This window comes from Cetorhinus maximus, chromosome 17 (assembly GCF_964194155.1).
Source record: "Cetorhinus maximus chromosome 17, sCetMax3.hap1.1, whole genome shotgun sequence".
Classification (NCBI taxonomy): Eukaryota; Metazoa; Chordata; class Chondrichthyes; order Lamniformes; family Cetorhinidae; genus Cetorhinus; species Cetorhinus maximus.
The window spans coordinates 105326814-105349242 of record NC_135895.1 but is presented as its reverse complement, the minus strand read 5'-3'; the positions used below and the strand labels follow the sequence as shown (position 1 = coordinate 105349242).

General features: G+C 45.4%; 1 protein-coding gene across 2 annotated transcripts in view; it reads right to left on the bottom strand.

Annotated features, from left to right (window-relative positions):
* Positions 1–1758: 1758 nt before the first annotated feature.
* The window catches only part of LOC144692671 (eIF-2-alpha kinase GCN2-like), a 71775-nt gene continuing 51104 nt past the window's right edge, over positions 1759–22429 (bottom strand). Inside the window, exons 19-24 of one of the 2 annotated variants that reach the window (XM_078561764.1) lie at positions 22004–22123; positions 17972–18073; positions 17429–17560; positions 6888–6962; positions 4475–4569; positions 1759–2361 (exon numbers count right to left, since the gene is read on the bottom strand). In XM_078561764.1, the coding sequence (XP_078417890.1) occupies positions 2283–2361; positions 4475–4569; positions 6888–6962; positions 17429–17560; positions 17972–18073; positions 22004–22123 (603 nt within the window). In that variant the 3' untranslated portion in view covers positions 1759–2282. The remainder of the gene's footprint in view (positions 2362–4474; positions 4570–6887; positions 6963–17428; positions 17561–17971; positions 18074–22003; positions 22124–22429) is intronic. The other variant, XM_078561765.1, reaches the window with a different exon arrangement.

Genomic DNA, 22429 nt, shown 5'->3' with positions numbered 1-22429 from the left:
TTCCAGAAATTATAAATTTTCCTTACTGTATTCCAGGTCAAAGGTCATCGCCATAATGGTGTCTCATCAACACCAGCTATTATTATTGGCAAATTGACCACCAAGTACAGAGGATTAAGAGTGTGTTCTCCACAACCTGCTGGTTGATTTATGCATTCCATCGTCTGCTTTGCACAAACAGTATCTCACACTTAGCCTCACCGTTATTTTTAAGAAATTGCTGGATTTTCACTTCAATTGCCTATTAAACTCATCACAGAAAGTTGCGTCTAGAAATTAAGAATGTAGGTAACCTTTTAGGAATGTGATAATTGTTACTGCCAATAAAACTCTCTAGCCCAGAAAGCAAACAATTGAAACCATAAAGTCTCATTCCTTCAGGTAGTGAATTATTGTTGGAGACTTTAAAAATCTGTCATTTAAAATTTAATCATTTTTTAAATCTTACTTTTTCTTTGTCTTATTTCCTCTCTTAACTTAATCTTTCTTTTCCTGTCTTTTTTCCCTTTTGTACTAGATATGACACTAATTCACTCTTTTCCCTTCTCCGTCACTCCCGTTTATTTCTTAATCCTTAAATCTCTTTCGTTAGGGAGATAGATTGTTGGCCCTGCCATTCATTAAGCTAGCAGATGTAAGTCACCTTCGCCACACCATCGTCAGCTCACGCTTTTAGGAAGACACAGAGAAAAAAAGATTCTAAACTGGAGTACAGGAAGATGTCTAGCAGTATAGGCCATGAGATGCCCCACTCCAGCAGATTGATTGTCTATGCAGTGTTCAGGCAATGAATGGGAATTGTAGTATTGTAATTATAAACAAACAGAAAGATTAGTAGGTATTTGGAAATAAAGACTAGAGGAAAGAAGTTTCTAATCTGATTGTAGGATTAGATTGTGTCTGTAGCTGCTTCAAAATGCTCGTCATTCCTGCTCCCCTCCTCTCTGACCCACAACCTTTCCTACTTCCTACCTGTGAAATTGTTTATTAGCTAAAATACGACAAGGGTGTCAATGTAACTTCCAATCCATATGTGGAATAAGAAAAAGTATGCTATGTGAAATTATGATGGCTGCCCCAAGACAAGTATTTAGTGTCCACATTATTCAAACTAGGGCGATGCAGCTGAAAATGACTGAGAGAGAGATGGTTACCTGAAATGGAAGCAACACCATGCAGCAAGTTGTGAAACAATGCAGATTCCGACTAACACACTCATTTGTTTCCTACTTTCTTGACCCAAATGATGTCAGTTTGTCTAATATCTTGCCAAAATTTTAAATTTAATACTTCAACATGGACTGAATCTGAATTTTGTAGCATATCTACTAAATTGTCTTCAAGTATCACATGCAGGCTCTCCCGATGGTTCAGCAACTCATTAGGCACGTAATTGGACCATGTAGACCAGGAAGGTCACGGACCTGATTCTCAGTCTGTGCCGAGTTAGCTGATCTCAGCCAGGGCAGTCCAAAGGGACTTAAGAACTGTCCCCCCCAACCCTGGACTGGAACTAGGCAAATTGTCAGTGATTCCCATTCCTAATTGCTCCAGTGTTCTCTGCTGAAATACACAGGCATCAAGAATGAGCACAGAATCAGGCCTGGCTGTGACTCCCACCAATTGCAAATAACCTGTTGATACTCACAACTTAGACTCATATATCCAAAATGGCCACGGTGAAACTGTACCCAGCAAAGAGCTGATGCCTTCAGGAAAGAGATGAGGGGAGGAGAAAATTGTCAAGGGAAACATAAATTGCTACTCCGTAAATGTTTTAATGATTATTTAATAAACATTTTAACACAGTGATATATAAAACATTAACAGCATTATAATCTTAGTACAATATTCTAAAAATCTTACATCACATATGTGACATTAGTATCCTGTATATAATGTCAGTAGAATTCTGATAAAGGAAATAAATTATCATACTTGTTTGAAACACACAGACATGTCAGTATTGAATATGTTACGGTAAAGGTCTGCGTTCGAGGGGTCACCATGGTGGAACTTTGTGCAATATAAATGCTTTTGTGAGAATCTGAACAAGACTTGTTAAAGCGCAAAATATGTGAGAAAAGTAGTGATGGTGAAGACTGGTACATTCAACATTTAGGATGTTGCCACAGTTTCAGATAACTTTCCCTTTAATTATAGCATTTACAGGCACAAAAAAGCAAGACCACAAGATATTACCAAAAAGATGCAAATATTAACAATTTCGTATCTTGATCATGAGTAGAGTTGCATGGTTACCATCAGGCAATGTGTCATTCTCAATACTTTCGCAGTGCACAATGTTGCCTTGGTATATTCAACCGCCTCTTGGGACACATTTTTCTCTTGGGTGAGCACCTGTTTGTTGGAAAAGCAGAAAAATCTAAACAATATTTTCTGTGGTTAACAGTTTCAGAAATAAAAAACATTGGTGGAATTTAATGGGGGTGGTGGGAGACACCACCAAAACTGACGATACCTCTGCCAACCCCCCCGATCTCTGGGGAGCCCTGAGGGAAATAAGTTCCTAATTGACAGTGGGAACCCTGCTGCCAAGGCTCCCAACTCCACGGGGGGTGGGGGGCATTTAATTCCAGGGCTTCCCTCAGAAAGGAAGAAATCTCACTCGCGAGAGCTGCCAACCAATCAGGGGCCGTCACCTGGAATTGCATTTGTTGCCGGTAATGCACTTGGGCCTTAGACCCCTGGAGAAAGGTGACTGAGGGCCGGATGAGGGTTGCAGGGAAAGGGGGAGGTCACAGAAAAGGGGGGAGGGGGATGAAGGAAATGGCAGGGGGTGGCTGTCAGCAGGCACCCCCTTCCCTATGCTGTGTGCATCGATTAGGCACTGAGCACCTATGAAGGAGGACTCCCCCTTTGCTTATCAGTCTTCCCGCATGCCTAATCCTTCACACACACCACTGACTGAATACTAGCGACAGTGGGACAAGGCCTTTCAGTGGGCAAGCCCCCACCTTGCACTCTCCTGCCCCATCAGACAGCCACCCTGCCTCAGAGCCCCGCTTTCAGGGGGTGTGGCATTAAATTCCTCCCTACCTTATTGAAAATGCAAATTGTCTGTTTGGTGCGTGAATTTGCAAACCTTTCTGAGCCCCAATAGTCAATACTACGATTAAGTAGATGGCTTTCAGGGGATGTGCGCACATGTGTATTTTCCTCAAAACCTTTGTTGTTCAAAGTTGTTGGGCAGCATCACAAATTCCCTTTTGAAATTTAAAATATAGACGGAACTCAAACCCACATCTTGTTGAATCACACGTCTAAATGTCATGTGCATTCAAAGTGAGGCATAGTAATAAGCTATTCCAACTGTGCTGCATCTGAAGCTGAGGTAAATAAAAATTGTTTACTGAAATCCATGCAATTATGTATCATGACACCTTTTTATTCCCTCATTTGCTTTCAAACGTTTTTATCTAGAGTGTACAGCTCATTATACCAGTTGCCATGGTAAGTTCAGTGAATGCACTAAAACTGGAATATGATGACAATAGTGCTGGCAAAGCTGTTAACAAAAAGAAAAGCTGGAAAGACATGATGCTACTGCAGGTTGAAAGGAGCATAATTACAGCGAACCTGATTGAAATGAAACACAGGAAGTGCTTTTTAATGGTAAAGCGAGGATGGGAGCAGCCACACACACTGATTGTGAAGGAGTGGGTCTTCGCAAACACAGACTCAGAAAAAAAAGGGGCTTGGGTTTCTTTCCTTCTCCCTCACTTCTGGGTCAGAACGTTGCCCAGGGAGTTCCCATCCGCAGCATTTGCTTTGCTACAACTTCAACTGAAGCAGCAGGTAAAAATACTGGAGAAAAGTCTCATTAAAAAAAATATGGGGAATAAAAGCAACCTCCTTCCACATTAATGGAAACTAATGCAGGGATCAAAGCACAAATAGACATCAATAGTTTACCAAACGCCCAGACAATTTAATGAAAGAGTGGAAAAGTTGCCATCTGATTTTCTTAAATTTGCCTGGCAATCCACAATTACCAGCTAACGCACAACACTGTACCCCGATGCTATTCCCAAAATAAACAATACCATCTCGCCTGGGATGTGTCAACTGACTCTTACCGCCCCAGTTCAATGTGGGATGCAAAATCCCACAATCTTGTTCATTGAGCTTTAAAACACATCTCTTCTTCCCAATCCTCTTATTTCTATGGCAATCGTAATCCCTGGATTTAATTTAAAGGTAACATTTTTAATATACCTTCCATGCAAAAAGGGTCATAAACCCCAGAACCTTTTAACTAACTGGAACTAGCAGGAGTTCTTATTTCCGGACATGCAGGGTAATTCTCCTGCATTATTCAATATTGTACATTACTAGTGGCTTATAAATTTGGTTCGCTTTGATAGAAACGTTGCTCGCTTCATCAATGAAAAGTACCACGCTCAAAATTGTACATACTTATACCAAAAGGCATGTTCTCTTAACACTTTACCTTGATGGAGCCAGTTTTGCAGACTTTTTCACACATTGCAAAAACTTCTCAATGTTATTTATGATCGAAACATTTCCTCTGTCATACAGCAACACCTAGGGATAAACAGAGGGTAAATGCCAGGAATGCAGAACACTTCATGAAGTTTGCTGCAGTTACCTAATACCTGTAGGAATGTATTTGTTACAATTCACTTGTTGTAACTCTGGCCAGGATAATCCCCTCCGCAATTTGGGAGCGGGGCCCACTCGCCGAGGAGAAAATGATGCGGGATGACGTCGGGAGGGATCTCCGATGTCATCCCAGTCCATTTAAATCTTCAGGAAGGTGGGCAGACAGCGAAATCAGCTGTCCGCCCGCCGACCTGTCGATGGCCAATTGAGGCCATTGACAGGCTCATTAAGATAGTTAAATGCCCTGCCCGCCCAAGCTTAAGGCTGGTGGGCAGGCCAGGAGCCCCAGTGGGCTCCAGATTATTCATGAAGCTTCATCCAATTGCGGGATGAAGTTTCATGTCCGTTTTGTAAAAACTTAATAAATTTTATGAGTTTATTATTAACATGTCTCGTCTCGTCTCATTGTCACGAGGGGGACACGTTAATATTTTTAAAATGTCTCTATTTTTTTAACTTTACTTACCTTTCACTAAATCCCTGAGACAGGACATTGCCTCAGGGAGACGTGCGCTCTTTCGTGCGCATGTGTGAAAGAGCGCACTTTGACAGATGGGGAATCCCTCCCCGCCGGCACAGGAAGTGCATAGCGCTTCCCGTTGGGCAGGCCGCTGGGTGGGCCTTAATTGGCCCGCCCACTCAAAATGGCGGCGGGCCCCGTTTCAGTGGCGGGGGTCGGCTGTCTGCCCACCGCCGAGCCGGTGGGGCCCACACGCCCATCAAGGGCTAAATTCTGCCTTCTGGCTCTAACTTAAGGTTATCGTCCCTTGTTCTGGGCTCTCCCACCTGATGAAATACTTTTAGTCTATCTACTTTATCAAATCATTTAATCATCTTAAATACCAGTTAGATCACCCTTTAATCTTCTCCCTTCGGGAATACAAATGCAGACTATGTAACCTGTCCTCATAATATAACTGTTTTATCCCTGGTATCGTTCTAGTGAATGTGTTCTGTACCCACTCCATTTAACATAACCTGCTTGAGATGCAGTGCCCAGTGAATGCAGTGTTCCAGAAGGGCTCTAACCAGAGCTCTGTACAGCTGTAACATTATTTACTCCCCTTTGTATTCTAGCCCTCTTGAAATAAAGGCCAACATTTCATCAGCCTTTCTAATTATAATTTTATACCTGTCCACTACCTTTGCACCACCTTACTTAGTAACTTGCTAACTCAGCAAACATAGATCTACAACTCTCTAGTCTTTCATCCAATTCATTTATGAACATAATGTAAAGCTATGTCCCCAATACAGATTTCTGCAGGCTAACACTAGTTGGAACCTGCCAGTGCATATTTCGCCATATGGGCAAGATTTGGTTACAATTTTCCTCAGGCTTCTGAGAGGTTAACTTAATGGCCTAAATAATTCTGATAAACAAGAAAATATATTTCTCAATGCTGCGTTTTGAACAACATTTGGATTCGCCTACGTGGTTGAAATTCTATTCTGAGGTTTCTGCCCCATTGCTACTGGCAGCTTTGGATAAGGAAATTGGGGTCTATTAACGCAAAGAGGGACCCGATTGCTATTTTTGCCAGAAACTGGTCAGAGACTGCAGAGGCCATTTTGGTGTCAGAAATGGCAGCGGAGCAGGCCCTCTGGAGCCCACAAAAATAATCTGGATCACTGTCACCCTCAAGGATGCCCGCATACCCTTTGCAATTGTGCCTGCATCCCACCTTCCCATGACTTACCTAACCTAAACGTATTACAGTCTCTATCACTCTTACTGTGCGCATTTATAGTATCACTGGCAGCTCCGGCCTGATTTGCTTTGCTGATTCTGAGACACTGGGTCAAGTTCCAGTTTCCCCCTGAAGCTTGTCCAGAAAATGTAAGTGGGACTGGGGCCTAAAAATCACAGGCAATCAACATCAATGGAAAGGATTGCCGACCGGCTCACTACCCAAAAGTCAAAATCAAATACAGAGGATTGGAAATGAAGGTAATCGTACCCGAATGATCTGTGAGAGATTGTTGAACAGCTGCGTCTTTCCAAAATAGCCACTTGCTTAACAAGTGACTTTCTAATTGATTTCTATGGTGATGGTAAATGGTTAGCACTAATTGTCGGTTGCACACTATGAACGTGCACAGTATAAGTGATGGAGACCGTAATACATCGAGGTTTCCAGAGACTATGCATTTTCAGGCCTTCCACTCGTTTGCATTGGGCCTACGTATATTCACTGAGTTCCACTGACAGGACAATTGGTTGAGATTGCTGTTCTTACCTTTAAATCTGTTTCACTTTCTGGTTGTAGAACAAATATCCTTCCCTTTTCAAGACTTTCAGCTGCAACCTTTTTCTAAAAAGAAGTAAAACACAAGGCCAGATTTTTAAGAGCTAATATTAGTACACAACCTGCTAGTAGTGCAGTGATGATGTTTAAATTTCAACAAAATGCTGTCTTTACATGCAAATTTTACCCCCATCCTACAGAATATTCTAATTACAATAATGGATGTACACGTTATGCATTTGTGCTAAATCAGTGACTCTTCATTAAAATAGTGTCAGAATTTGCCATATATTTAGGCAATGACCAAAAGCTATTGAAACAACTTGGAACTACAAAGGCCAAGTACAATAAAATGCGAGTTTTGAAGGGCAAGTGCAATGAAATCAAGGTAATTGTGGTGTCCAATGTAAACATTCTTTTTACTGTCCCCCTCCATTTTGAGAGAATTTTCTTATTTAAAACATTCCTGTCACAGCATCTTCCGCTCTGTTATGAACACTGTACATTACACCTCTCTTCCAGTAACAAAACTTAAAAGTATAAGGCAGTGAAAGTGCAGTACTCGATTCTTTCTGAAATGAAAACAGTAAAATGCTGGAAATACTCAGTAGGTTTGGCAACACCTGAGGAGAAGGAAAGAGTTAAACTTTCAGGTCGATGGTCTTTCATTCTTTTCGTTAATTTGCTAAACAGCATTAAGTGAAAATTCAAACCTGATAGGAATGTATTGATGAATAACCCAGGGTGAAAACTGAAAAAGTGCATGACAGGAGATTTGGCTGGTGCATCGTTTAAAATAACTGTGTGAACAACTTGAGAGGAAATCACATACCTGGGAATCAAAAATCCCAAACTGACAGAAACTTTACCAACAAAATATTTAAAATAACCAAGAGGACTATTTTTTCACATATTCTATTCACATGTAAAAAGTTGCAGAAGTTCTGGAGAGGCAATGCCCTTATCAGAACAAAAACCTGCCGTACTTTCACGGTTAGACCTGCGTTGCTGTGGAGAGCACTTTTCTCAAGAGCTGAATGACAACGTGTTACATGCTTCCTGACATCACATTCTCGGACTCCGAAATAAAGATGATTAACCATGTCAAGCTGCAAGGTCTCAGATCTCAGCGTGCAGTCTGGACAGAAAAAGATCAAATGGCCAGTAGCTGAGCTGATCAAGATTGGTTATTGACCATTTGTGGGATCCAAAGAATGGCTTTAATATTTAGGGAGATGATAGTAATGATTCATTACTTGGTGTTCAAACATCCAGCTGTTATTAGATACTAAAATTACAGTGGAAAATTCCCATCTCACATTTCTTGGACACAAAGCAAAAGTGGCCACAGAGGATTAGTCAAAATTAAAATCACAATATTTCCACAATTTATTGGCCAGATTATGCAGTTCTGTCAGTAACTTCAGTGCAATGGGGAAAACAGTGTTCCAAAACTTGTTTTCTACTGGTAGTTTATCTTTTGTCTAAACACTGTCACCTAGTGGCATAATCTGGAAAAAGGCTTTCTTTTTTTGCTTTCGATCATACTAAATGCCTCTTTTTTTCCCTAATACATAGAATATACCTTCATTAGTGTTTTATTTACTTTATATACATATCAATGTTATAATTATGACTGATAAATGAGGCACATTACGGGAGCCTTCATACAGGAAGGTTGAAGAGAAATTAGCAGTAAAGATCGAAAGTTGATTTCTTTTTATTCATTCATGGGATGTGGGCATCACTGGCTAGGCCAGCATTTATTGCCCATCCCTAATTGCCCTTGAGAAGGTGGTGGTGAGCTGCCTTCTTGAACCGCTGCACCCACAATGCTATTAGAGAGGGAGTTTCAGGATTTTGACCCAGCGATAATGATTGATAGACATAAAAGAAAGGATTAAAGCGTTAATCCAAAGGTTAGGATGCCAATCAGATAGGAGAAAGGTTGGAAAAGACGAAGCCAGGCAGTCGATTTACCTCTCGATGTATCTACATTATATTTGAAAATCTTATGTTTGATGGTTCTTCCTATGTCCAGAAACAAACCTCCAGCTCTCATGTTTTTGTCACTGCTCTGTCAAGAGTTTCCATTATAAAAACCATCAGTGGAATTTTCCATGCCCGCTGGCGTTGGGCGTGAGTGGACAATATGGCGAGAAGGCCAAAAACCAGTTTCACAATGTCATGAAACCAATTTGCAAACGTCTACTCTGCTCGTCAATGGCGGCCCACGTTTATAACCGTCAGAGGTCGGGAACCTCATTGTAATAAATTTACATATCATTCCAAGCCCAGCCCGCTGGAATCATTCCCCCCAACACTGGACCATCCGAGCATGCCAATGCGTTTCACAACAGCACACGTAAGGCACACACTTGGCGGGCTGCACTTTGAGGGGGACTCGGAGGTGAGCACACTGTAAGGTTGCACAGAGCTCGCCAGGGTCACCTGTTGTGCTTCAAGGTTGAGGTGAGCTGAGGGGAGCACTGCAGTCAAGGCGAGATTGGAGGGGGATCTGCACTGTGGCCGAAGCAGGTTTGAGGGAGGGAAAGGACTGCACTGCGGTTAATGGTAGCGCACAAGCACATGCAGGGTGGGGGTAGGCAAGCGGCCATGCATTAGGGAAACCTTGTATAAAGTGACCATTCTTCCACAGCTGAGACAGTTCAGGTGCAGTCACATTGACCTGCGTGGAGTTGGGCCTCTAGCTTAGCTGCCCACTCAAGCAACACAGAGGCATCAAAATGCCACTAAATGCTCCTGAACTTTCCATCCCTCAGGCACAGACTGTAAACTAATGAGTGTTTTAGTGGATGGCAGAACAGTTGGCCGACTGGGTACGTTGTACAATCTCCTCGCTAAAACTGGCCATGGAGCAGTCACTGGTGGAGGCATCACAGCCCCTTGCAGTGTCAGCATCCTGGTTTGGACCCACCTCCCTCATGGATCAAGCTAACAGTGCAGCCTTGCAGTGCGGGTTAGGAGAATGCCTGTGCCTGAGCTGACAGCACAGTGTGCAGTCCAATGGGCACTGCTGCTGCCAATCGGTCAGGTGGAGTGGGGCGGAGGTGGTTGGGATTTCAGACAGACATGCAGCACAGTAAACTCTGGCCATCCAAGTGGTGGACAGCACTCTCCAGGAAGCGTTAAGGGGCCTTCAGACTTAACCAACAGAGGTTTATAGTACATCCACACTAACCCACGTGTCTCTCTCTTTCATCCTGCAGGAGGAGTACATCAGGATCATGGAGCCTGGTGACCTAGCTGTATGCCCTGAGGCTTACAGACAGCGGAGACAGAGGGGAAGAGTATGATGGAGGTGCCTGGCTATGCAGAGGGAGGAGCAACACCCTCAGGTAGAGGGGGCAGCTGGAGTCCCCACACACGCCACTGAAGAGCCACAGTGAGCTGTCACTGTTCACCACCTAGCTAGATCCAGGGTCTATAGACACGCCTTTCATTCCTGCAGGTGACCGGGAACCAGTGTCACCAAAGACTGCACATGTCTCAGGAACTGGCTGGTCATTTCTGCCAGTTACTACAGGACTTGGCACCACGGGGACATGGAGGGCATCCACTGCCAGTGGCCATGAAAGTGACCACGGCGCTCAATTTCTACACAAGTGGCTCCTTTCAGGGCTTCACAGGTGACCTCTGTGGGATATCACAAGCCTCCACCCACAGATGCATCCATGAGGTCACGGATACTATCTTTGTGAAGGCACAGAACTTTGTGCATTTCACCCAAGACCAAGAAAACCAGGAAGCAAGAGTGCTCAGAATTGCCCAGATCTCAGGTTCTCCACAAGTGCAGGGTGCGATCGACTGCACTTATGTGGCACCCAGATCTCCGTGGCAACAAGGGGTCAACTATGTCAACCGCAAGGGATTCCATTCGCTGAATGTGTGACCACTGGAAATGTATCCTGCAGGTCTGCGCACAGTTTCCAGGGAGTGTCCACAGCTCCTATATTCTCAGGAGGTCTCAGATTCCTGACGTCTTCCAGGGTCCACAGAGGCTGCAGGGCTGGCTCCTCAGGGACAAGGGCTACCCACAGAGCATGCGACTGATGACACACGTGTGGTGGCCTCAGACTGCAGCAGAGCGAAGGTTTAATGAGGCTCATGCTGCAACTTGTAACTTGGTGGACCAAACCACCAGGATGCGGAAAATGAGGTTCCAGTGCCTGGAACCGTCTGGTGCTGCAATACAGTCCACAGAGGGTGTCACGCATCGTCATCGCCTGCTGCACCCTTTACAAACTGGTGCTGTAACAGGGAGAGGAGCTGGCTGAGGAGGAGATGGAGGAGCTGCACGTCTCTCCGATGAGGAGGACACTGATGGGGATGAGGGTGAGGAGGTCCTTGAAGACGACGATGAAGGTGATGTGGCCATCGCACTGGCCAAAAAAGGCAGGAGCGCTCGGGAAACCCTCATAGCTGCAGGATTTGTGGAGGATGATGACGACGTGCAGTGAGGAGACCCCATGGATCCTCACATTGCATCTATGAATGTTTGACTCCAGTCTGGCTGAAGGCAGTGCACATACCCTCAGTGAGAACGCTCCTGTCATGGAGATGCAGTGGAGGCCCTAATACTCGCTCGATCGCAGGAGGATGATGACGACATAAGGTCAGGACACTCCATAGATCTTCACATAGCCTCTGACAATGTCTGGTTCCTGTCTGGCCAAGGGCAGCACACTTGCGCTCCGTGATCAGGGTCATATGGAGATGCAGCTGTGAAACTTTAAATGCATCTGATCCTTTGTCCACCTTCAGCACCTGTCCCCTTTAGAAGTGCAGCATCCCTGGTCACAGATGCTGAAGAGATGGGGGCCAGCCCCACCTTAAAGGTGCTGAGAGCACACAGAGAGAATGAGGGAACTCTGTGGTGCCTGCCCACTACATTCTGGCAGCAATGACCAGCACCGCCGAGGTACAGGTATCAGTAATGTGTCCAGGGAGTGTGAGGCTGGACCATCACTTTGGTCTGAAGGCTGCACAGACACAGGGAAGAGGCCCTGGACTGAGACACCTGCCTTTATCTTGTGCAGGTTGTCACATGAACATTGCTCATCAGGATAAGTAGCCATCGGCAGGGAGACATTCTTGGGAGTTTATTTACAATAGTGAACAGTATGTACAGCTGATTAACACCCATGCCCAGTCTGTGCAACTACATCTTCTTAACCTTCCTAACCTCGCCACTCCGTCTTGCTGCTCCCCGGACATCCACAATGGAGGTAGAAGCAGCCTGCTGACTGTGACACCCTGTCAGTGATGACCTTGGACAGCGTCCTCTGGAGGGCCCCGACCTGCTTTCAGGGGTCCTGCTGTGTGGCAGTGACACTCTCCTCGACCTGTGGAGCTGGAGCTGCTGGGGTCACTGGAAGAGGGGGTACGAATGGGCCAGACACTCCCGGGGTCACCTGGGTGGATGGCTCTGGGTGTCGAGCTGCTGATTCTCCTCCCTATGGGTGCCCGATGGCCCCTGGCTGACTGCTTGAGGAGAAGGGGTAGCTGGAGTGAGATCAAGCTGCCCCACACCCCCCTCACATACACACTGTCGGAGGCCAACCATGACGTCAGAGGTGAAGTTGAGCCCGCGCAGCAGTGCAGGAGTGACATCCTGGACCAAGGTCTCCATGGCAGCCACCATCCTGCCAGTGTTGACCTCGGTGAGTTGGCAATGCCAGCACTACCACCTCAGACTGAATGCGGAAGGACTCCTCCATCGTGCCTTGCAATCTGATTAGTGCAGTGGACATCCCTTCCTGATGTTCCCGAGTTTGTCTTTGCAGCTCCAGCAACTGAGATACCGCCGAGTCCAGAGGCTCATCATCTGACTCGGACTCAGCAGATCTCTGGCCTCCAGCAGCCCTCCGAGTGTCGGGGACCTGGGAAATCCCCGCCTCCGCCTGAGGTGGATCAGACAGTGCGATGTGCTCACCAGATTGTGGTCCCGAGGCTACTCTAAAGCTAGGTCCCACCGAGGTGTGTCTCTCTGCATTGGTGGAGGGTGTCAGTGAGCGTTGTGATGGGTCTTCATTGAAGGTGCCTTCAGGTTCCTCTTCAGAGGTTTCTTTGGGGCTTAACTGGAGGCCCTAGATTGTGGAATCCTTCAGCTGTCACCCAGGTGTGCCTACGAAAGGACGGGTAGATAATTAGTGCATGGTAGTGGCCTGTGTAAGAGGACACATCACTCACAGCATGGTCGTCTGATGGACGTTGCACTGCTGGATCCTCACATGGTAGAACAGTGCCAACCTCACTGTCAGCACAGGACCGGTCCAGGTCTCCTCCGGCCTGCTGGACAATTATTTTCAAGATCTGTGAGCACCTTGATTTCAGGCATTCCTCCACCAGTCTGTGACCTCTCTCTCCTGTTGTGTGCCAGCTTGTCCTGCACGAATACGGATGGGGAGAGTGTAAGTGGGACACCTGCCAGGCCAGATGATAAGTAGGCCTGGCATGTGTGGGTGGTGAGTGGTCCCATGAACGGGATGAAGACAATGAAGGTGAGTGTGAGAGAGTGAACAGTGATGTCCCTTGAACCAGCAAGGAATGTGGGCCATGGGCCATTCGTGATGGGTTTGTGAGTGTGTGAGTTGAGAGTGATGTGAAGAGTGACTTACCCTGGCGGAACAGAGGGCATCAATCATCCTCTTGTGGCACTGGGTGGCTGTCCTCCTCTGCAGGGCACTGGCACTGAGCACCACTGCCACCACCTCCCAAACTGGGTTGGTGATGTTGCTGGTCTTCTTGCAGCCCGAGTGTGTAAAGGACATCACGACGGGCCTCCACAGTGTCCAAAAGTTGCTCAAGGGATGCGCCACTGAATGGGGGGGCTGCAGTCTTCTTGCCTTTCGGGCCACGTCTTCTGTGCAGCAGCCCTGGGCTGGAAGCACTGAGAAGCTGCACTTTAAATACGGCGCCCAGCATGATGAAGTGGTGAGATGATGGCGTGGCGGGCAAATGAGAGCCCGCCTGCCATCGAAATGGCGTATTTTCCGGGAACTCATGATTAATGAGGTGGGATTGGGGGGATAAGGCACAAAAACCCACCATTTCAGCCAGCGGGAAAAACGTTCTTTATCCTGCCTGTTACCGCGAGTGCAAATCTGGGACAATTCTGCCCCATGTCTCTTTATAATGGAAACTGCCTATGTCAACTTGTCACATTGTAATTGCACCTCACTGCTAGCAGTGGGACCTCAGTTTTGTCCCTTTCACCTTCTCGGTCTGTAAAGTAGAAAAAGTTCTGCGCTGAAACTAACTTTACAATACTTTGTGAAATCTAAGTATTATATTACAATAGGAATAAAATGTATGCATTTACAATGAGGACTGAATCACTTCTGCACATACTGGTCCAATTATCCCCTGCCTTTTATCCACACTTCTCCTGAAGACTATGCTTTGATTTGAATCCTTGTGTTCAACATCATAGACAATCAATTAGTATAGTCGATTTGGACTTGGGCATAACAGAAATTTAGTGACAACACAATAGCCGGGATTTTCACAAACAGCTAGAAGCATTTTAGGCCAGTTAGCAGAATGGGTAATCAGAAGATGGGATGTGCAATTTGGTGGAAAATTGTGGGGTGATACAAATTATACAAGCAAATAGATAAGTTTGTCCATTTAGGACAAATAGTAACAGGAGCTGTCAGATGTGATGCAGAAGCTAGAAGGATGGAGATAGCCAGAAGTAATTTTGTGAAGGTGAAGGATGTGTTAACAACAAGAGAATTCAAGCTTGTAATGAGGAAAAAAGGCATAAGATGCTACATTCTGTCCACTTTCCTGCATGCCTCAGAAACATGGACAATAAGTGAAGATCTGTGGAAGAAAATAGAGGCCTTGGAAATGTGACGCTAAGACATATGCTAAAAATTCCATATACAGACCATAAAACAAATGAAGAGGTACTTGAAATGCCAAGAGCAAAAAGGACTCTAAAAAGGGGCATTCAGAAAGAAAAACTCAGTATTCCGGCCATTTGATCAGAGCTGAAAAGCTACAGAGATCTCTCTAGAGGGCAAAGTGGAGGGCAGCACAAAGAGGGGTCGATCTAGGTGTAGTTGGGTGACAGATATCACAGAGCGCTTGCAGCTGAGTTACAGTGGATGTGAGGATGGCGCAACATAGCACGACAGCAGACAACAGGAAGGAGTAGCTCCAAGCAGCAGCAACATACAAATGAGAAGGATAGAAAAAAGTGAGTACATACTTAATAAGTACTAAAGGATGTGGGTGAACAGAGTTACCGAGGATTCTAACACGTATTATTCAAAAGTGAAAGTACAGGTACAGAAAGCAACGTAAAGGCCAATAGCAATTTGGGTTTTCTAAATAGAGAATTAGAGATCAAAAACAAAGAAGTAATGATAAATTTGTACAAAGCAAAGCTTAGTCAGAGTACTATGTGTACTTTTGGCTGTGCTATTCTAGAAAAGGACATTGATTGATCAGGATGAGAAGATATAATTAGGAGGGGAGAATTGAGATACTGGGACAATTTACAGGGAAGCAGAGAGGCCATGAAGTGAATTATTCGTGGTTTTTAAAATAATGAAGGATTTGATAGAGTGAGCGGGGGAAGGATATTTCCCTAGCTGTCAGGAAGGGGAGGTCAATGAAGGGAAGAAAGCAATTTGAAACAGTCAGTAAGAGACTGAGATGAGAGGTTAGGAGAAAGCTCTTTGTGCAGAGTTTCACAGACTATCTTTCTATAGGGAGTAACTGAGGCAAAAATTGTTGTAAATTCTAAGGGAAAAGCATACAAGCATTTAAATTATGGAAAGATGCTGGTCAATGATGACAGATTATGGGCAGAATATTCAGCTGGGCGGGCGGGCGTGCGCCCAACCCGGTCGAGCGTAAAATGACGCGCGATGAGGTCAGGCGAGCGTCCCAACATCATCGCGCAGTCCTGCGATATTTCATTCGGTGGGTGCGTGCCGGAGTCAGCAGCGCGCCCACTGACAGTTAAAAGGCTTGTTAAGGCCATTAATAAAAGGAATTAAATTCAAATTTATGCTGCCTGTCCAACCTTCCGGTTAGTGGGCAGGCGAAAAGGCCAAGCGGCCTTTGCACTATTTAGGAAAACCTCATCCACAGACGGGATGAGGTTTCCTAAAGCAAATAAAAATCAAATAAAAATTTTACACTTGAATTAAAAACACGTGACAGGGTCACATGAGGGGACGTGTTTTATGACATTTTTATTTTCTTTATTATTTTTTTCAAACAGCGCTTCATCTCCTTGAGGCAGCTCTGTGCCTCTGGGAGATTATGTAGCGCCCACTCGCGCGCATGCACATAATTCACACTCGGCCTGCTCGCCCTCCTCCTCCCACCTGCATGGGCAGTGCTGAGCACTGCCACTCACGTCTCACGCTGGACAGGCCTTCATTGACCCGCCCTTGTAAAATCGCCGTGCGGCGCCGATCACGGACGGCAGTCGGCTTCCCGGCCCACCGCGCCGAGCCCACACGCCAAGGGGCAGTGACTATGACATTTGGACTGCTGTTGACTGCCCGAGTGGATAGTCAGCATAGAAATAATGGGCTGAATGTCCTCGTTTTGCGCTTCTGGAGATCTAACAAATTCCCACTTGCATTTGCAATTAAAATGTATTTTCTATGAATAATGCCGAGTCCCTAGAGTATGAGAGACTATGGGCAGGATTTTTACCTCATCGGGCGTGTGCAGCGGGCGGGCCTGGGAGCCATCGCGAAATTGACCCGCGACTGGGCCCCGACTGCAATTTCATGCTGGCTGACCAATTACTGGCCTGCCAACGTGACTCACCCACTGGGAGCCATAACACTGCCTGGGTGGGGGTGGGGGGAGGAGGGTGAGAGTGGAAGTTTGCACATGTGTGCAGGTGCACGCACCGAAATCTCCCTGAAGGAACAGAACTGCCCCAGGGAGCTGAAGATTTTTAAAAACATAAATAAAGACCTCAAAAAATGTTGAAAACATGTTGCCACATGTGACAGAGCCACATTAGATCTCATGTGAATGAGATTTCAACAGTTTTATTTTATTTTTAATTGCTGATGGAAACCTCATTCCGCCCGTGGATGAAAATCCCCTTTTGCCCGCCCGCCAACCAAACGGTTGGACGGGCAGCGGAAAATCAGATTTAATGAATTGATTAAGGGCCTTAACAGGCCTCTTAATTGTCGGCGAGTGCACTGCCGCCTCTCGCGCGCACCCGCCAAGCAAAATATCACAAGAGTGCACGGTGACATCAGGACGCTCGCCTGACGCCATCACACACTATTTCCCTCTCGTTCGGATTGGGCACGCACCCGCCTAACAAGTGAAAAATTCTGTCCGACAAGTATTGTCTGGTGACTATCTGTTGCAGCAAACAGAATTTGTATCCATCACGTTTTATAAGCAGATATTAAAAATAAGAAACTGTCTTACAATTTGAAATGCAATGGCTCGATTTAGCTGTCACTGTTAGTTCTCTGTGTTCAGAATGTCAAGTGATTTCCATGTATTACCTCATTAAGTCTGGTCATCAATCTAACGTGTATGCCTGCTTCCCAAAACCTTCTTGCCAACTTAAAACAGACTTCCGCACTTGTGTCAGGAATGCAATGAATACAAATTTTGTCCATCATCCTTTCAGGTTTCTGTGGATGACATAAGAAAAACATATCTGTACCTCTGCAATAAATTTATGCAATTCTTGCTGGTGTTTTTCATAGCAGAACATAATCCGTGGTTAAACCTAATTACATTAGTCATCAATCTGTATTATGTTTAGGACATGTAGCCAAGATCAAGCATTACCAAATGTAATATCTCATTAATTGACAATCAAGTCATAGAAATTTTGGACAATCAGATTAAGGTTCAATCTTCAGATATAACATTAGGCAAAGCGAAACGAAAAAAGGGAATTGGAGACTCTGAATGTTGTATCAAGTCTTCGGACTGACTTATCATCCATAGGAACACTGCCCAAAATAGCCAACATTTTTTTTCAACATAGCTTGCATTTTCTCAGGTTCCGGGATTCTCGTCTCTTGTCTGCCTTTTACCTTTGTCTTTGCATCTGCTTCTACGAGTTTCTGGAGATCGACGTTTAGGCCAGCAGCGGACAGCTCAGGCAACTCTCCAAAAGAAGCATCAAAACTTCGGAGCTACAGCATTGTGACAGACAAGTAAATCAGACCGTGACATTCTTGTTCAAAGAATCATTCTGTATAAAATTTTAGCAGAGATAATTATACTCGTTTAATTCTCCAGACCTGACAATAACTGATTAATTATTACTCCACTTTGAATATTTTAAACTGCTGCTTTAATGATTCCCAAACACCTTTGAGCTATTTTTTACTCCCTTCATGGGATGGTGTCACTGGCAACGCCAGCATTTATTGCCCATCCCTAATTGTCCATGGGAAGGTGGTGGTTAGCCTCATTCTGGAACCCCTGCAGTGGTGTCGGCACACTGCTGCTCAAAGGGGACTTTCAGGTTTTTAACTTAGCGACAGAGGAGCAAGATGTAGAAACCATAGAAAAGTTACGGTCCAGAAAGAGGCCATTCAGCCCATCGTATCTGTGCCGGCCATAAAGAGAAAAAATAAACTAGCCGCTCTAGAAGCACAAAAGGTAGCGAGTATCCATTTGAGTGACAGTCACCTGAGGCACTCATTCACGTGCAATCTATTGCAGTTATGTTGCTGCCTGGGTTAGCCACTGATGTGAGTGGAGTGAACTATTCAGATCTGCTGCTCAGCAATACTTCAAAACCTTCTGTTCATTAAGCTCAAAGAAAAATTACAGGTCTACCCTGAAGAATTAAACTCAAATTTCAATGTTGCTCTGCACAGTTAAACTGGTGTATTTTATAGGAACATTAGGAACAGGCCATTCAACCCCTTTCAGCCTACTCAGCCATTGAGAGATCATGGCTGATCTGTGCCTTTCCTTTATTTATCTGCCTTTGTACCATATCTCTTGATACCTTACCTACTAAAGATCTATCAATCTCAGTTTTGTAAATAATTGTCTCAGCAACCGCAGACTTCTGAAGGAGAGAATTCCAGATCTCTACAACCCTTTGTGTGAAAAAACACTGCCCTGATTTTCATCCACAATGTGCTGGCTCTAATCTTGCTTCACTCTTTATTTGCCGCCTGAGGAAACAGCTTGTCTGTGACTGCCTTATCAACTTCTTTAATTATCTTAAATGTGTCAGTTAGGTCACGCTTAATCTTTTATACTCAAGGGATCACAAGCCTAGTCAATGCAACCCGTCCTCAATAATTTAACCCTGGTGTCATTTTGGTGAATCTGCACGTTTAAGGTCAATATGTTCTTCCTGAGGTGCGGTGCCCAGAAATGAATGCAAGTTTCCTTCAAGTGCAGTCCAACCAGAGCTTTACATAATTGTAATCCTTAATTTGTATAAATTCGCCCAGCATTTTAAGCCAGTCCCCTTGATATAAAGGCTAAAATTCTATTAGCTTTCTATACTTAAGGGAATGCAAGACAGGCTTATGCAATCTTTCCTCAGAATTTATCCCTCAAAGTTCTGGCACCATTTCCCCTCACTAGCTTAGAACAGAGTTAAACACGTATGAAACTTTTTTTTAAAATTCATTTACGGGATGTGGGCTTCACTGGCTGGGCCAGCATTTATTGCCCATTCCTAATTGCCCTTGAGAAGGTGGTGGTGAGCTGCCTTCTTGAACCGCTCCAGTCCCTGTGGTGTAGGTACACCCACAGTGCTGTTAGGGAGGGAGTTCCAGGATTTTGACCCAGTGACAAAGAAGGAACGGTGATATATTTCCAAATCAGGATGGTAAGCAAAATTTTGCCGTCGGTGAGCAGGGGGCGGGGCCACTCGCTGACGCATAAAACGACGCGGGATGAGATCTGGCGGAACCCCCGACGTCATCCTGCCCCATTTAAATTTTCAGGAAGGCAGGGGCACAGCAACATCAGCTGTGGGCCCGCCGACCTGTCAATGGCCAATTGAGGCCATTGACAGGATCATTTAAACAATTAAAGGACCTGCCCGTCCAACCTTAAGGTCAGTGGGTCGGCCAGGAGCCCCAGCGGGGAATAGAAAAAACATGAAACCTCATCCACCGGTGGGATGAGGTTTCATGCAGTGTTCTAAAAAGTTCAATAAAGTTTTACTGTAATTTATGAACATGTCCCATCTCGTGTGACATTGTCACATGAGGGGGACATGTTAGGGAATTTTTTTTTCTCTATTTTTAATATTTTTAAAAGAGTAAGCGATCTCCCTGAGGCAGCACTTAGCCTCAGGGAGATGTGCGCTCTTTCGTGCGCATTCGCGAAAGAGTGCACTCTCGCTTTTGGGGAATCCCCTCCCCCCCTGCCCGCACAGGGAGCGCATAGCGCTTACCGCCGGACGTCACGCTGGGTGGGCCTTAAATGGCCCGCCCATGTAAAATGGCGGCGGGGCCGCTTCTCCGGTGGGGATCGGCTCCCTGCCCGCCGGAGATTGGGTCGGGCCCGCCCATCCGACAGGCAGAAAATTCTGCCTAGTGTGTTTCTTGGAGGGGAACTTCCAGGTGGTGGTGTTCGCATCTATCTGCCGCCCTTGTCCTTCTAGGTGGTAGAGGTTGTGGATTTGGATGGTGCTGTCTAAGGAGCCTTGCAGAGTTTGTGCAGTACATCTCGTAGATTGTACACAATGCTGCCACTGTTCATCGGTGGTAGAGGGAGTGAATTTTTGTGGAAGGGGGGCAAATCAAACAGGCTGCTTTGTTCTGGATGGTGTTGAGCTTCTTGAGTGTTGTGGGAGCTGCACTTATCCAGGCAAGTGGAGAATATTCCAACACACTCCTGACTTGTGCCTTGTAGATGGTGGACAGGCTTTGGGGAGTCAGGAGGTGAGTTACTCGCCACAGGATTCCGAGCCTCTGACCTGTTCTTGTAACCACAATATTTGCATGGCATGTCCAGTTCAGTTTCTGGTCAATGGTAACCCCCAGGATATTGATGTCAGGGATTCAGAGATGGTTATGCCATTGAATGTCAAGGGGCAATGGTTAGATTCTCTCTTGTTGAAGATGGTCATTGCCTGACACTTGTGTGGCGTGAATGTTACTTGCCACTTGTCAGCCCAAGCCTGGATATTGTCCAGGTCTTGCTGCATTTGGACATGGACTGCTTCTGTATCTGAGGAGTCGTGAATGGTGCTGAACATTGTGCAATCATCAGCGAACATCCCCACTTCTGACCTTATGATGGAAGGAAGGTCATTGATGAAGCAGCTGAAGATGGTTGGGCAGAGGACACTACCCTGAGGAACTCCTGCAGTGATGTCCTGGAGCTGAGATGACTGACCTCCAACAACCATAACCATCTTCCTTTGTGCTGGGTATGACTCCAACCAGCGGAGATCCCCTGATTCTCATTGACTCCAGCTTTGCTTGGGCTCCTTGATGCCACACTCGGTCAAATGCTGCCTTGGTGTCACTCACACCTCACCTTGGGAGTTCAACTCTTTTGTCCATGTTTGAACCAAAGCTGTAATGAGGTCAGAAGCTGAGTGACCCTGGCAGAACCTAAACTGAGCATCAGTGAGCAGGTTATTGCTAAGCAAGTGCCACTTGATAGCACTGTTGATGACCCCTTCCATCACTTTACTGATGAGCGAGAGTAGACTGATGGGGCGATAACTGGTCGGGTTGGATTTGTCCTGCTTTTTGTGTACAGAACAAACCTGGGCAATTTTCCACATAGCCGGGTAGGTGCCAGTGTTGTAGCTGTATTGGAACAGCTTGGCTAGGGGCACGGCAAGTTCTGGAGCACAAGTCTTCAGTACTATTGCCGGAATATTGTCAGGGCCAATAGCCTTTGCAGAATCAAATGTTGCCATTTTTAATCAATATTTTGCCTCTACATTTTGGCTAAGTTGGGAGTACATGAGCATCAGGCACTGGATATGCAAGGTTATTTGAAATGTGGAACTGCAGTTCTAAAAGTACAAAGGGCTCAACTTTAATTTAAAAATTAAACACACAAAATCAAAGCAAACTATCAAGGTGCCTATCCTTTTTCCCAGAAACAGTTCTTAAACATCTTACTAGTTTTGTATACTGCCCTCCAAAGGCCAGAAAGTCAGATGCACCTGCACCGTACAAAGCAAACAGTAATCCTTCGTAATGCTTCAAATTTATTTCTTCTGTACCACGCAAACTTCCAACCTACAGTAAAACAAAAAGAGAGAGGATAGTCAGTACACTCTATGGTCCCATCTAACTTTAATGAAAAGTAGCTCCAAGCTGCAGGTTATGTGATTTGGAATGATTGCACTCTTTGTTACACCTAAACAACACCAATTTCCTAGGTGCAGTGATGTAAAAAAGACAAAGATCCATTCCACCAATGTTTCACCCCATTGAAGTCACTTCCTGGCACGTGCTGGGATATGTGCAGGCCCACAGCTAGCTCCTTAAACAAGGCAAGCGGGGCTGTTCCTGCCCTTCTCATCTTCCTGCTCTCTTGCCCCA